This window comes from Psittacula echo (assembly GCF_963264785.1).
Source record: "Psittacula echo genome assembly, chromosome: 1".
Classification (NCBI taxonomy): domain Eukaryota; kingdom Metazoa; phylum Chordata; class Aves; order Psittaciformes; family Psittacidae; genus Psittacula; species Psittacula echo.
Window position 1 is genome coordinate 155,644,622 of NC_137735.1, and position 17,037 is coordinate 155,661,658.

The following is a 17,037-nucleotide window of genomic DNA, read 5'->3' on the forward strand; positions in this document are numbered from 1 at the left end:
TTTATTTTCTCTATAAATCTGAGCAAAAGGAATAAAATAAACTGAGTTAAAAAAACCCCATACTACCATATATTGTTGTTCCTTGCATTCGATTAATTTATCCTTATAACGACCAAGTGATTCCATTCCTGACTCCAGAAGTATTGAAATTTAGGCTGGTTACTTAAAGAATATATATGCTATTAGTTAAAAATAAAATGGGCATGGCCACTCTACATAATCTGTTTGGATATAGCTTACGACTTTGACAACCAAATTCCTGATTGTTTATTCTAAGATCCAAGAAGAGCTCCCATTTAGTATCCTTGGAAAAATACACTTCAATTGACTACTGGATTGCTTATAACCAATTTCTATTAAAATTTAAATACTGGCATTGAAAACTAATCTACTAATTAGCCGTTCTTGGAACTCCCTTTCAAGGCAAGGACTACATACATCTACATTGTATGCACGTACTACTACATAATACATGCAATGGGAAACTGCCTCTTACTCTTCACTGAGGATGCACAAAGTAGAAGTTGTTGCAAAAAGCTGATTTTTAAGATGAGAGTCTTTAGTCAACTCCTCCCTGGTAATGTGCCTATTTGGTAGCCCAGCTCTAAGGACTTAGGTAGGTATGGCCTGAGAGACGTGTTCTCCTGCAAGATTGTTCATTTCAAAAGCCCTCAAGATGGAAGATATGAAAAGGTTTATCAGTGCCAAGACCTTTTTTTCCTCCCTTTTTAGGAGGTATCTCTTACAGCTTCCCACCTCACTATCAAAGTTTCTGAAAATGGCATGTGTCAGGAAACACCAAGGGCCAGCTGTTCCCTCAGGAAAACTGATCCAGGACCCAGGAGTAATGCAAGGATTGGCAGTTCTTTCAAGAATGGGGCACAGTCCTGCAGGATCTGAATATGGTGGGGAGGGCTGGGTGTTGATATGGGAGTTCTAGGTACTGCAAGCAATGAATCACGTGCATTCATTTGACAAACTAATGCACATACCCAAGCCGTCCATCCAGGAGACAAGCTGCCTACTACATAGGTCTGAAGCCCATCCAGGAAGCAGGCCAGAGACAGAGCTGGAAGCAGGCATGTCTGTAACATAGCTCCAGCCAGGGCTGAAGGTCCAGGGCTCAGTTTAACAGGGCTCCTGGGCCTATGGGTAGCTGTGTGGATGGGTGTCCTGGTGAGGCTGGTCATGGCCATTAAGGCTGGGTGGGGTACTTGGAGGCCTGAGAGTCTTCAGTGTACTAATATCACTAGCAAGTCGCCTGGACACAAGAGCGATGTTAGTACTCTAAGGTCACACAAATAGTTTTGTGGACAAAGTATCATCATGTGCCTGCATGAACACTGGCTATCCTTTACCACTTCATTGACAAGATGCTCTGTGTTTTCATATTTTGCTCTTGCTTCTTCCTACAAATGCAGTGAAACTATAATGTCAACTTCTGTCATATTTCATCAGATATTTAAGTTTGCCTTGTAAGGCGCTGAGTGTTCTACTGACAAAAACGGTAGTGAGAATTACTCAGCACTAAGCAGAACAGTGTTCATTGTATTAAAATTCAAATGTTGAGCATAAAATGAATGTTAATTTCTTCAAACATAACCTCAGAGCAATGATTCTAATTATAATTATCAGGTTGGAAGAAGAATCAGAAGCTTGATAACATCTCATCTCATCTCATCTCATCTCTCTTTTTATTTTTGAAAGGAATTGCTTACATAATACTAAGGCACATGAACAGGCCCTTCTCTTTTTCTTTGTAGATGAATTCCCAGTTTCACCACTTCCACATTTGCTTTGACATTTCATCCAAAACTGATATTTCACTGGCTGTTAATACCCAGCAAAAATTAAATACAGAAAATCCACAACATCCTCAGATGACAGATTCAGAATCAAGCTACACTTGTGCCTTGATTCTGCCATACAGCTCTTTAGTACATGGGGCAAAACATGACAACAACATGGCTCCATGTACAAGTTATGTCTGCTTTGAACTGTCAGTGTTAGAGTGCATTAGCACTTCAGAACCTGTTATACCTGGAGGCACAAAACAGAGTAAAATACCCAAAGGACATGAATTAACTCAAGCTATTGAAACCACGAATCATAACAGATGTGTAGGACACACCCTATGTACAAGCACAGTGTTTTGAGACCACATTAACGCTTAACAAATGTGAATTAGTTAATAATGGAGCGATAACCTTAACCCTAAATGTCCTGGTTTCTGTCATTTCAAAACTAGGAATCCTTTTAATGTAGGTCTAGCATTATACACAATAATTTAATCCATGAAACTTTATGGGAAAAAAGAAGTGACTTCTTAAAAATATTATACAGTGGGTACAGTGAAATGATACTTAAAATAATTTTCTAATAATGAAGACCAAATTAAACTGTCTAAAAATTACTGTAACATAAGGAAAATATTAATAATAAAAAAAAATTATTGCTTTTCAGGAAAACGTGTTCAGTTGGACCTCTAAACATATGGAATAGAATCAGTGCCCAGAGTGGACTTTCAGGATTTTGCATGTTCATGCACTCCCCATTTTAATTTTTCATTTTACGGTGAGAAACAACATATTCTAAACAACCAGAAACACTGCTTGTCCAGGTGAAAACCAGCCACATTTCTGTATTACCTGGAGAACCTTACCTCTTACCACAAGGTCAGCTGAAGCTGAGGAGTTGTCCACAATTGTCTGAGCAGTGCACGTGTACCTTCCCGCATGCCGCAGCTGAACATTTTTAATGAGCAGCTCACCATTGGATTTAATCTGTCACAAAAACAGCACTTAATGAAGCTGGTAAACATCCCTGTACACCAGTGTGATACCTGTTGTGATACCTGTCTACACATTCCTCCCAGCTGGTAATACAGTGGTTGCTATTTCCTAAAAGCAAGCGCTTACCTGGAAAACAGATCACCCTCAAAGATACATCTGATTTATATGACAGCTGTTGAAATTACCCTGTGTTTCCCGAGGAGCTGTGTTCTTTGTTGAACATGACAAAACCCAGACGTCTTAGTAAATATTTTTTTACAAGCCAACATCTCCCTTTTCCTTTGTGAAGCCTATATCTGAACATTAAATTTAGTTAAGAATTTTTTCATAAAGAGCAGCCAGATGATTTTTCTGCACCGTTACTTGCCTTTTTATGCATGTTTGTATGATAACATGTCATGGAGTCCTACTAACAGAGCAGGATACTGTTTGGCTCCTCCTTTACAAGCCTTAAACCAGTAGGAAAGTTTTTATCACAGAGAGGCTAAAATCACAGCCTAAATAAATATGCACCAGAGATACTAAAATGCAGCAACTGTGAACAAACAATAATGTTCAACACATGTCACAGCTCCTTAGAGGAAAGACCATCCCTGCTGGTAATGTGCAGGTTGATGACAGCAGCTGTAGCCCCCATGTTGGGAGGGTGGGCTGCAAGGGCTCTGGGCCAGCGCTGAAACAGCATAGTCCAGAGTGGCCCTTTGGTGACCTGGGATGGGTGCACACAGGCAGCACTGAAGTGAAGCCTCAGCGAGGGCCGATCCCCTGCTGCGGAGATGCTGTGGAGCTGAAATGCTTCCTTTCAGGGCCCACCAGAGCTACAGCTCCCATCATGGCACACCCAGTCCTGACCTGCTGAGTGGACAGCTAACCTTGCTGATGAGGCCCCTGCCCTGAAGGTCATGCTTTTTCCCTGGTTAAGCTCTCCCTGCTCCCTGGCCAATGGCAGCAGGACCTTCAGGGAAGCAATTTGCTATTCAGTTAGGCTCATACACTCATCATCATCACCATCACAGACCCTAATTCTTCCTCAACACTATTCAATAATTCTGGACTACTAGGAAAATATACAGCTGTGTTTGCAGATGGTCCACTATCTGCTGCTACCTGTGGTTGTACAGATAAGCAAACTGAATAAAATGTCACTGTCCTATGACACTTCTGTGAACCCACTGAGTAACTAGGTACGCACCTGTAAAACAAGGAGTAGAGCAGAGAGCATTACATACACTACAGCTATTCTCAATGAAAACCACATTTTATATTAAGACATTTATAAAAATGTTTAAAAATAATGCACTTGAAATATTTTGCTTATCTATCGTGGATTTTATTGCAGACAAATACTTTCATATAAGTCAAAATGCCATAAAAGATTAACAGCTGGATGTATACCCCACTATACCAAAACCGGCAACATTCAGATTTCCTAATTCACTGCAGATTGTTCAGAAATATAATTAAGAAAAACCCAAACAATCCAAACACTGAGAAACCATCACAGGAACAAAAGGAATTCAGATGCAAAATGGTACGTAAACCAGAAATTGCCAAGTATCTAGGTGTAAGAACTAGTGCTATCATCTTGAAAGTTTCTAGGTAACAACAAAGACCTTCAATACAATCTCAAATTTTATGGGCTGAAATTAGTGTCTCTGCATTTAGATGTTCTGAAGAAATGAAATAAAGCTGTCATCCAGTTTATGTGCCCTGATTGGAAAGGGGGGTGTGTGAGGGGAAGTAAGGTTCTATCTTTTCCAAATGTTCTGAAACTAGAATGCCAGTTGAAACTCTATATTTAGGGGAGATGAAAATAACCAGATAAAACTATCCTTTTCGTTTCCAAACTCCAGCAAGGATTTTGAATGCCAGCTTCAAATTCTGCTGGCGTAAAATTTCATCACAAACTGAAATATGCTAACACCAATTTTTATTTTTTTTCTTGTCCAACATAAGAATCCACATCTTTAAGAAATTCCTGAGGTAAACCGGTGATTGCATAAAAGGAGAATCAAGCATATGTGAAAGAAGCTATGTAATTCTGGCTAGCAATACTTCAGCCAATTGCCTTAATAGGGTCAGAGAGAAATGCAGGTTACACTGTACCTTTTCAATTTTCTGAAGTGACACAAGTGTTGTTAGCAATGATCAGATTAGTTGGATCAGTGAACAATCCAATATTTTTGATCTATTTCTGAACATTTCTCTATTCATTATTATTAAACTATGCCCACATATATATATATATATATATATATACACATTCACACTTCACACTCAAGACTAATATGTCAGGGCTTTTAATTTAATTTGCCAAAGTGCAGGCAGGATGCAGAGATGAGGTGAGTCTGGGACAGTGGCATTTCTGTGCAAGTGTCCCTCAGTTTATTCATGAAACTTCAGGGGGACTGCCTTCAAGGACAGCATCCTTTGAAAATCTGTAGGGATTACCACATAAGGGAACACTGACTGGCTGCCTGACTAAGCACATACAAGCCTTTTTTCTCCACTGTGCTGCCTTTTGCTGTCAATGGCTTTCAGAAAGAAAAATCAGTGGGAGTGTCAGTACTTCTACAAGAGCAGAGAGGATGCCTACCTGCTCATCTGCCATCTGAAAAATCAGGATAAAGAAACCGCAGAAGTTGAAACTCCTTCAGTTTTCAGTTCCTGTGAGGGTTTTTTTTATTTATTTCTTTTTGTTCTTTTAGGTTTTGGTTTTAATAAAAGAGACAAAGAGTTTTCTATTTGACTGCTGTATAAAGCTTTAGTTCATTAACAGTAAATGTCATCTTAGAAAGAACACACTGCCTGTGAACCTCTGATCATTGCTTGCACTTTCAATTGTAAATAAATGTATGCAAAGGTTGGGCAAAGCAGTGGGGTTTAGAAAAACTACATAAACTTAGAATTCTCATAATCATATTATTAATTCAATAACAAATTATTACAAATTTTTAATAGACTTAGTACTCATTAATCCCTATGTTAGCACTCTAATTAAAATACTTTATTACATTTATTAATGATGAGCTCATATACTTGCTGTAACATTCACTTCCTTTATGGGAAGTTGGTCTTGAAAATCTAAATGATGTAAAACAGATGGGAAAATGTAACATAATTTAAAAATCATCAACCCACAGATATGGTATTGTATCTTGTTGGTTAAGAAGCTCTCCTGGAGCAAGGTTTTATGCAGTTGGTGATGAAGCTTTCCATAACTCAGAAGAAGCCTAAGTTCTTGGTGGTAAAAGAAGAGCTTACAAAGCAAATAAAGAGCATGGGCATCAGCAAGTTCTTCCACAAATTAGATATGAATGCACTGTATGTTTTCATCCAAAAACCTCATCTTGGCTAAGTTTAAAAATGCCTTTCTTAACTCAGAGAAAACTGAATCACAGACTGGAAATAGTGATAGCAATACTGAGATGTTCCAAGGGTATCTGTGGTTCACCACCCAGTTATTTACCAAGTTTCAAGCAAAGATTTTCATCATATGAGCCCTATATTTGTGCTTTAATAGTGATGTCAAAAATAGAATTGTATGACCCATTTCTGAGATTCATTGTTCTGTTTTGACTGTCACCTTTGCCAGTGCACTAAATTACTGAAAAACATCAGAATACGCCCCTGTGTGATCAAAAATAATTTACAGGAATACAGAGTTCTGACTAAAAGCAGTATCTGCAACTTTTGGAACCTTAGCAACAATAAAGGAACTCATGTTAGTATGAAGCTAACAAGTTCTTCATAATAATGAAATTAACTTGGCAGAAATAGAAGAACCTGGTAAGCAGAGATAGTCTTTTTTTTTTTTTTTTTTAATTCAGGTTTGAAAATTAATGTCTGAGCTTCAGAGATGTTTAATACACAGTAGAGGTAAGATCATAAGAGAATCAATAAGAAGTAATGTGGAAGAGATGGGATTCTTGGTGATGAGACCAGCTTATTCAAAGCTAGCAATAACTTAAAACATCTTTTTCTATTACTTGTACCTAAAAATTGTTTAACTCTTACTGAATTTGTGTGAATTGTTTTGTTCTTGCCAGTAGAGGATCTTTTACGTGGCAGAACCAACTGGAACAGATAACCCAATAGCTGTTGACAAATGGTAATGTAAATGTGATTATATCTGTTTTCTTGATGTTGACATCAGAGATGACATGGGGACAACACCACCAGTGTAGCTCTATTGTCTCAATCTTATTCACAGGAGAGCTTACCTCACTATTTTATAAACCATAGCTGGCATAAAAGTTATGGGTAAATAAAAAACCCAGCAGGATAATGATGACACAGTCATTCCCACTGAAGAGTCTCTTCCTCCAGTGAACTATATTTATATGTAAAGGAAGTACAGTGCTAATTCTACCCCTGAAATGCGGATTGGGAAATGTTTCCAACAAATATATTATTATTCTCCATTCAGCATACCACTGAAAATGCCTGAGGACACTGTGCTTTGTACCAGCATCCCTGTGGGAATTTGCCCTGTTATTTCCAACAGCAGAAAAGCCTAGGTACTTGTTCACTTGTACTCATGGATTACAGCTTTACAGCTGATAACAAAAAATCACAATACACTGTAAATTACATTTCTCTGAGTACTGCTCACACCTGGCTTTGTCAGCTCCTGTTACCTAACTAGCGATGGTACTTGGATTTGGGAGTTTGCAAAGTTGCAGAAGCACATAAATTTACAGTCATCTGATTTTGCAGTGTATTTTTTTAATTCTTGCACAGAAGTCGGCATATCTTGATCCTCTACATTTCTTTGTGCTGGAAATAGCACTGGATTAATAACAGATTTCTTCAAGGGCTTCTGTCAGAGCTATCTGTTGGCTTCACCCTCAGCACTATGCCTTCTGATTTCCTTCCCCTCCTTGCTCTTAACCACTGACTCCAGCCTTCTCATTCCATGCTCACTACGTTATTATTAGGCCCTTGCCTCCAAATTTTACCCAAACCTAGCCAAATATGTGACTTCTAATTCACTCATGTCTGAAGTGTCTTCCTAATACATCAAGGCACTGGAAGCAATATATTGAGACAGTGCCTTTGAAGAGTCCTGGGACTCTTTTTTTTGTCTACCTAGACTTTAGTGAGTGAAGACTTTGACACTGTTTCACACATCATCCTCCTGGAGAAACTGACTGCTTATGGCTTGGATGGGCATATTGCTCACTGGGTAAAAAACCCACTGGAAGGCCAGGACCAAAGAGTGGTAGTGAACGGACTAAATCCAGCTGGTGGCTGGTCGCAACTGTAGTTCCCCAGGGCTCACTACTGGGGCCAGTTCTGTTCTGTATCTTGGATATTTGATTCTTCTTCTTTTATAATAGGAACAGAATTAATGCTTTCTACTTTACAATATTTTTAAATGCAAGATGTAAATTTCATAACAAATCCCAAGTACTAAACAATAGAATCCAAGAATCTTTGACATGCAAAAAATCTTAAGAAATCTCAAAATTCCCACAAAAAAAAAAAAAAAAAAAAAGCATCAAGCTGGAAGTTTCTCCTATAAACAGTCTTGGTCACTTCAATTTTGCACCTACCATTTTGGAACTCTGCATTTTGCTGGCTTTATTTTCTTTTTGCAGAGGAGAGGGGAACTCAACATGTCAAGTGGGGCTCCATGGAATACTTTTTCTGATAAACTATGATCACAAAACAGCACTAAGCCTCAAAGTTATCTGATGTAAAAATAAGGATATTACCTTTTGTGGGGTGCAAAAACCACACTAGATGCCAAGAACAGAACTTTCAAACCACTTCAGTGAGGTACTTTAAAAGATTCAAGGATGCTGGGGAGGGACTCTTCATCAGGGACTGTAGTGAGAGGACAAGGGGTAACGGGTTCAAACTTCAACAGGGGAAGTTTAGATTGGATCTAAGGAAGAAATTCTTTACTGTGAGGGTGGTGAGGCACTGGAATGGGTTGCCCAGGGAGGTTGTGAATGCTCCATCCTTGGCGGTGTTCAAGGCCAGGTTGGATGAGGCCTTGGGTGGCATGGTTTAGTGTGGGGTGTCCCTGCCCATGGGAGGGGGGTTGGAACTAGATGATCTCAAGGTCCTTTCCAACCCTAGCTATTCTGTGATTCTATGATTCAGACATTACATGATAGGGTAATACAGGCCTGCATTTTGTCAGGTGTGAAAGAGTCTCAGGTACCCAAAGAACAGTTTTTCATCAAGTTTTCTTGATAATCTCATTACTAATATGAGAAGATGTGAGCAAGAAACAAGTCAATTGTCTCTATGACAAAATTCATCCTCCAGCCTTATTGTATTTTTCCACCAACACTTCCTCTTTCTTTAATTCATATCAAAGTTATTTGCAATTAGGCAAGTTCCAGAACCATTATATGGCAATTTAATTTAACTTATTAAAGATAAAGTGGTGAGAAAAGTATCAGCTTTTCAGGTTCACTGATACTGTTTAAGAGGACTAATAAACAGTGCAGCAAACACAGAAATATTGATGGTATGGAAAGCATTTTAAAACGTATGCATGTCTATATGTGACTAAGACTATTAGAACCTACATTTGTACTTTTCCGGAGTTTATGTACAAGTTTCCGACCTTAGCCTGTCAAATTATGGAGTTCCTCTTCCTGACTATCCATACCAATGGACCAGTAGGGCTCAAAAAATATAAAAAAAATACACTCTTTCACATTTTAAAGATAATTTTTTATAATAAACTTTAAAAAGTACACTTAGTTGGATAGTGTATATTTTTAAAAAAGTCTATTAAAAGTCTGCTTTTCAGTCTTTAAATATACATGACAAAAAGCAGACCTATAAATAACAAATGACCAAACATTAGAGTTTTCTAGATTACTTGAAATGCTGTATCTCTACAAGACTTGAAAGGATGTATTAATGTTTAGTTCCTCAATCAAAAAGTTAGAGGAACAACCACACATAAATCAAAGGCAATCAATTTTAATAGTCAGATTTTGAAGACTCAGTTTAACTTTTTGAAAGCTAACCAATTCATACATATATTTCTCATTTTAAATATCAGTGTCACAGGAAACAAAAATGGCACTGACAAATGTTCTTTTGATAAATGAGTTTTAGTACTAATGTAATGCAAATTAGTTTTGCCTTCAGCAATGATGGAGATACCAAAGCTTCCATTTAAAGAAAGAAGACTTACGTAGGTATTTACATGAATTTCATTAGCATTCCATTATGTGTATGTGACAACAATATTAGTGTTATTTTGAGAACTGAATACTGTGGCTGTATCAATTTTCAGCATATTGATCTACGCTGTCACACAAATTAATAGTGGAAGACAGATGAGGATCCCTCATCAACAGGAAATCATAGCACAGAGAGCACGCACAACAGTAACTCTAATATTCATGATGGAGTAAATTTTTTCTTTTCTGTTTGAGAAGGCTTGGGTAGCAGCATGGGACTCCACTGCTTCCAGCACAGCAGTTGGGGCTGCTGCTGTTGAATGCACAATAGCTTACCACTTTGCACCCAAGAAAGCCTGAGCAAACCTGCCACCCAGTGACTTGAGCTAGGAACTGCCAGAGAGAAGCGGCAGGCAGGAGAAAATCCCTTTGCTAGCACGTGAAGGAGGAAAACCCTTAATGCAAGTTAATACAATACTAAATCAATGAAATAGAAATACCGGAAGTGTATATTCCTCTTAATTACATCCTACATAAACCTTTTTATTGTATTTGTTGAAGCTGTTTAAAAATTCTGCATTTGTCGTTACTTCAGTGCTGAATCCACAAATAACTACAAATAGCAATTCTAGACCTCACATGCAGTCCTACTGTCCCTTCTCTCCTGGCTGAGAAAGACTGAGCTGCCTGTCGAGAAGTAACAGAGATGATCTGTACTTGCTTTGCATTTGAAAGCCCAAAAATAAGGCTTAGGAATATGCTCCTGCTAAAATAACTTCTACCACTAATGATCAAGTGCAAATGGAACACACCAAATTAAGAAATACCCGTATGAAGACAGAGTTACACAATGAAAAATAAATTAATTGATGTTTGGATCTAACCTACTTAACTTTAACTCTCTAAGTGAATTAAGAGTTAGTACCTTTTAAGCTACTTCTGCATCCTATGGAGTATCTATCTCTGGAATCTTTTGAAAGAAGAAATCATCCAGCATGAGATTCAACACCCACATGAAGTAAACCACCTCTTTCTCTCCATCTGCAGACTATGGAAGGTCTGTGGAGACCAAGCAAGCCTAGCAAAGCTAGACTAATTTTGTTTTGAAATAAAGCAGTCCAGTAAGGTGTCTAAAATATTGTGGAGTTAACCAGAATTTGGGGCCAGGAGATCTAGGACCACTGGCTATCTGGAAGATGAAACAGGTGGCCAGGAAACTAAGTATTAAGTCAATCTTCACAGAAAATGACACCTTACACACTTGCTAAGGCCCTTATTTGGCCCATATTTGTTCATTTGAAGTGCTTTGCTAGAAAGTGCCGTAAAATTAGTATTACATTTCAGAATTAATTTCCCCTAAAAGAAAAAACTCCAATTTCCTTTTTATTTTCATTATTAAGAGGAAGACCCAAAAGTGTATGTCAATGATATAAAGACTTTTGTTCAACATATGACAGAGAAAGTCCCTAAGGACAAATGAATGCCATTAGGAGGGGAGTCAAGCTTTTTAAGAAAGTCTTACGCATTGATTAGTACCAAAGTGCAGATATAAACCTATCAAAAGTGCAGCTTAATAGCCACTTGCAGGAAATGTTTTGAAAGATCCCAGTGTACTAGTGAAGATCTATAGATTCTGTAATTCCTGAAACAACACAACACTACAGACTGCTTAGTACCCTGTTGCTGAGTTTGGACACAGACTTTGGAGAAATTTATGGCACAAAGTGATTTATGTCTTTGGGTTTCAATGTTTTTCAACTGATCTTAGCATACTTCTGCTGGCTTGTCTGACAAGGACTTGTCTCTCACTGAAAGAGTGCAGCGTGACTTCACAGGGATGTTTACAACTCAGCAAAAGAGCAGGCTGTCTGCTCAAAGGACTGGTTTGCTCCAAACCAGTCTAAAACAGTTCTGCTTGAAACATCTCACAAAGAGATAAACAGATATTGAAAAAGAAAAAAGAATCTCCATGGAAAATTAAATAATATTTCCAGCTTAACAGAAATACTCTGCAGGAGGCACTGTTACATGGTACATAATTTTGAACACAGAGCTGAAACTGAACATGATCCTTGGCGTTCCCAGACACTACAGGTACCATTAGCAATATTTTCTCTCCACATTCACAGTTCCTCTTGGTAGTACAAACTCCAAAAGTATCTATATTGAGGATTTTTGTATCATTTAAACCCAGAATAACAGAATAAATATAGATATGTGGGTAACCGCTCTGAGATTGTTGTTAAATATTAGATAAGTCAGCTTTTGAACAGACATAACGAGAAGGGTTTTCTAATCAAGGTAATAATTTTGAATAATCCTGATAGAAGACTGTAAAGAGATAACCACACATGCAAGCATGAAAAATTCATAATTCCTCTTTCAATATGCTAAAACGATTGTGTTTGTATTAACTTGTTTAGCCTTCACACCAACTCTTCTTGCTCAGTGTTTACAGACCGTTTGACTCATACCTACCATCTGGCCTGGTTTTGTGCCAAATACCAGAAATGTTGAGGAGAAAAACATGATTAAGGAAAAGTGAACGCATATGCACAAATTTCCGAGATAATTTGCACCCTGTTTACGATAAGGCTACCAACTTACCAGCTTTATTCACTGGGATTTAACTGAGGTACCAAAATACTTATGTTAATTTAGATATCTGATTTCAGTATCTACCTGCAAGTGTCTACATGTCTGTAAAATGTCTAAACTGTGATTTTATTTCATGTTCTTAGCCTACTGCATCTTTCTATACCTGAATCAACACAATAGAAAAAGTAAAACAGAAAAGACAGCTATTCACAATAAAAAAAATAGGCTTTCATGTATTAGATAAGGATCTATAGTATCTTACCATGACATTCCTTTCATAATGTTCATGCTCTTTCTCAAAATCTATTACAAAACCATTTAGAGACCAAATAAAAGTCAGGTCTAATGTGGGATCATGGGATGCAATGCATTGCATGGTAGCATTCTCTCCAACGGTGACATCAACATTCAACGGAGCTAAAGTAATCCTTGTAGCTTCTGTGAAGTTAACAGCAAACATGGAAAATTCCAATAAATAAATGTTTATCCAAATGCAAGCTCATCTCCATAATTGTTTGATTATATATACAACGGCTCCCTCAAAGTCTTCTTTACATGTTATTCATGCAGCCACATTTCAAAGGACCAAAATAAAGAGAACAAAGGAAACCTTTTACAACTGAAATGCCTAACTTCCGTTCTTTGAAACTGGCTGTTTCAGTCTCTGAATCACATTACTGACTATTTAAAGCTAGTTTTACTTATTGACTATATCTCAGGTAGAAAGAAGACACATCATGAATCTTACGTGACTTGTGTGGCATTTCTTGTTTTAATAATATTTCTTATGTTTTAAAACCTGTCTAATGAATGAAAAGTTCTACTCAGTTGTCAGGCTGAGTCAGATTTCTATTGGAGTACTGCAGGGATTGAGATCTTAATTTATCTACTGCGAAACAATAGAATGGATGCATAGCAAACTATGCAAATACCTACACGTGGAAAGGAAAATAATACAACAAAAGGAAGAAAGCTGTGCATCTTCCAGCAATGTTACATACTGATACAGAAACAAGAAAACAAAAAGGCAGAGATCTCATGATACTTGCTAGAGATCTTAGTGCATTCTTCAATCTCATATGGCAAATTAATAACATTGTTCTGGAAAGGACTCACTGGATCAGGGAGACCTGTTGCTTTTCTTTCAATTTCTATCATAAAACAAAAAGCCTCAGAGCATCTTCCTTATGCCATGACATATTTTTCCCACTAGTATGAGACTGCAAATAGGGTACGAAAACCTGGAAGACAATAGCCATAAGAAAAAGAGCTACTGCTACTAGCTAAGACCTAGGTTTGAGCATGCTCCAAGAAGCACACTACACTTCATAATACACAGAACAGCAAAAAATCCTCAATAAAAACGATCTTATTTGTCAACCTGCCTTTGACAGAAACCTTCCTGTGTGCAAGTAATGTAAAACCTGCTTAATATGGAGGATATGAGGATGGTACAACTACTGGCTTTTGCAGAATGGAGCATCTCATAGTGCATTGGAGCAACCTCTTAACATCTGATCTTTAAAGTCTTAGCTGTGGACACATGCTTAGCATACATGCCACATTCTAGTGTTGTGCCTGTATGTTCAGCATTTGGTTCTACCACCAGTGATGTTCTAAATGTTTGCACAAAGTATTCTACTGGTCCTGTGGCAGTGAACAAACAGCATGTGGGAAAAACCATCAGATTTGCAGTGCCTGTCAGCTTCAGATTTAACTTTTAAAATTCTTGTAGTCATTCACAATGTCTGAGAAGTTTTATGAGCCACACAATTCTTGGGAATCTTGGGAATACCATCTTCAAAACATTCTTAGTCAACTCTTATCATTGTCCACAATGTGAAAATGAATTTGAAGTATGTCATCTGACCCCTCCTATTTCTGCTGTGATGCAAGGGAGATGTCCTAGACTTTTGGTTTGTCTTTTTAGATGAATTGGAGCAGAATTTTCCAAAACTTTAAAATTTTGTGTATCTAAGTTTATAAGGTTTATAAACGTATGGTTTAAGTGTTTCACTGTGTGAATTTAGTAAGGAAATGACTTTAGAAGGTATGAAAGAGTTATTAAGGGGCTGAATATTTATTTACATAATCTTTCAAAATAATTAAATGCCTGAGGGCAATATTAAGATGTATAAAGCTGAAAAGGATGATAAAAAGTAATAGTAATTATTAATCAAATCTGATTAAGCAAAACAAAAGTCTTACGATTAATTTGGTACAATAAATTTGGTATAAATCAAGCAGAAAAATGCTTTCAAATGATCTGATGACATAGATTAATTCTTACATTAGTACATCAATATTGTGGCATTGAGCTGCCACATCTAGCATGATTTCTGGAACACACATTAAAAAATGTATTTGATAAATTATTCTTCCACTATGAGTGGTAGCTAACAGACACAGCTATTCATGAATGTCATCTTTCCTGTCTGTACTCTACAGCTGTTTATTTATTTGATATCAGGTTTAAAATATATAACTAAGGATATCAGTACTCCATCAGTAAATACTAATACCCGTAAAAGAAGAGAATTTAGTGCCTGTAAAAGAAGGGAATTTAGTAGTGCAGTCATACGGCTGTGTGTCCCTATTGCATCAATTTAATGCATGTTTCTTTAACAGAAATGCTCTCTCAAACTTACTTACCTTACGAGGAAAACAGAAAAGAAAAATTAAGGAATGTCAGTAAGACTGCCATCTCTGTCTGAGTCATGGCCCAGAATCACACCTTAGCCTGAGCGCTAAGCTACCAATTTTAATGAATGCATTAAAATGTGTCAATTTAACGGATCAGATTTAATAATCTCTAATGGAGAAATCAACCTTGAAAATTGATACACTGTCTCAGAACTAGTGCAAACATACTGTTTCTACTGAGCAATATGTTTTTAAAGCATCATTGTTTTATGAGCAACTTAATTAAAAAGATATAAAATGGCTCGCAAGTGCTGGAACAAAAAGTAGTGATTCTACCCCAAACAAATTAATGCAATTTACAGGTTTACCTGTCATTTCCAGAACACCAGTGCTATTAGATTTTCCTCGGTTGTTTTCTGCAAAACAAGTGTAGCGACCTTCATCCAGCTTTGTGATATTGATAATTTCCAGGCTCCCATCATCCCAGATACGTATGCTATTGAAAGTGTAAAAAAATACATCAAAAGAAATTAGGTTTTATATCAGAAAGCAGTACCTTCAGTAGAATGGTAGCAAGTGAAAGAACAAACCACAGAAGTCTATTGGAACCTCACATCTAAATACTGCATTTATAAACACTCTTATAGAAAAAATATTTTATTAGACTGTGGCATGATTAGATGCCTCTGCTGGAGCCAGAGAATGTACCTTCATTTACTTGTAGTCATTCTAATAGTTTTCTTACAGTTTTATGATACCATTCAATTCTGAAATGTGAACAGCACCAAACAGTTGGATACCTCTCTAGCTATTTGGATTCACATTGGCTGAAACATTCTGGCAGGTTGTTCTCCTGAAATTATACAGTCTCCTGCTCCTGAAGTCTGCAAAAGTGAGAACTAGCCTACAGGATAAATAGAAACATAAGGCAGCATTTTTAAGACTCACAGTGTCCCCTAACAGTCAATACTAACCGGCTCCCATTTACAAGCAGTTCTGTTCCTTTGCTCCAGGAGAATTTTGGCTTAGGAGCAGCTTTGGGCTTGCATTCAATGATTACACGACCCCCTTTAGCTGCTAGGATTTTCTTCTTCATAGGGTTCAGTTCAAAAGTAGGAGGTGAAGCTGAAAGCGAAAATTAACAAAAGTAATGCTGTTAGTGATTTTTCTGCAAAATACAGTATGTTTGCAACATGAAGTAAATGACAAAACTATGGAATTGTATGCAAATATCCATTATTCAGATCAGTAAGAAAAATAGTAATGATAAAAAATGTCCCGAGAAATAGATGCTGATCTAAAATAGGAAAAATCATTGTGTAGTTCTATGTTGCATTACGCTAGACGTTTCTTTCTGTTGAATTCTGGACTTCCATCTAAGTTTAATCTAACAAGATCAAAGTCTGCCAAAATCAATAGAAAGTTCCTCCTTTTCAAATGCCTTTTGATCAGTCCTAATAAAATTTATATTCTTGGAGACCAGTTTCTGCATAAAGTCTCTCATTCGATCATATTTTCAAAGAATAGTTTGGTTTACTTTTCAGTGATTTTAAGCCCCCTCTAGCAACATTAAGGTTGTACCTTTCCTCCTCTTTGTAGTTTTCTGTTTAACTGACTGGCCTTAGGTGCAGTCTCAGATTTACAACAGTAATGAGACCTGAGTGTAACAGGCACCGCTCTTACATACTTAGGTTAGACCTTTGCTTACTAGTATTCTATTTATTTGTAACCAAATAAAAGACAAAATGTTTTTAATTATTTTACATCTCAGCAAATGTACACAGCTTAAAGAAATGAGGCTATAAGTTCATTCCAGCAGTACAGAGAAAAACTCTGATAAACATCCT

At 37.2% G+C, this 17,037-nt stretch overlaps 1 protein-coding gene across 1 annotated transcript in view; it reads right to left on the minus strand.

Annotated features, from left to right (window-relative positions):
* Nucleotides 1–17,037, minus strand: part of CNTN1 (contactin 1) — a gene marked incomplete at both ends in the record, with an annotated part of 137,298 nt that overhangs the window by 40,744 nt on the left and 79,517 nt on the right. The window contains 4 exon segments of the mRNA XM_080631191.1: nucleotides 2,663–2,783; nucleotides 12,810–12,985; nucleotides 15,559–15,686; nucleotides 16,165–16,315. Coding sequence (XP_080487317.1) covers nucleotides 2,663–2,783; nucleotides 12,810–12,985; nucleotides 15,559–15,686; nucleotides 16,165–16,315 — 576 coding nt within the window.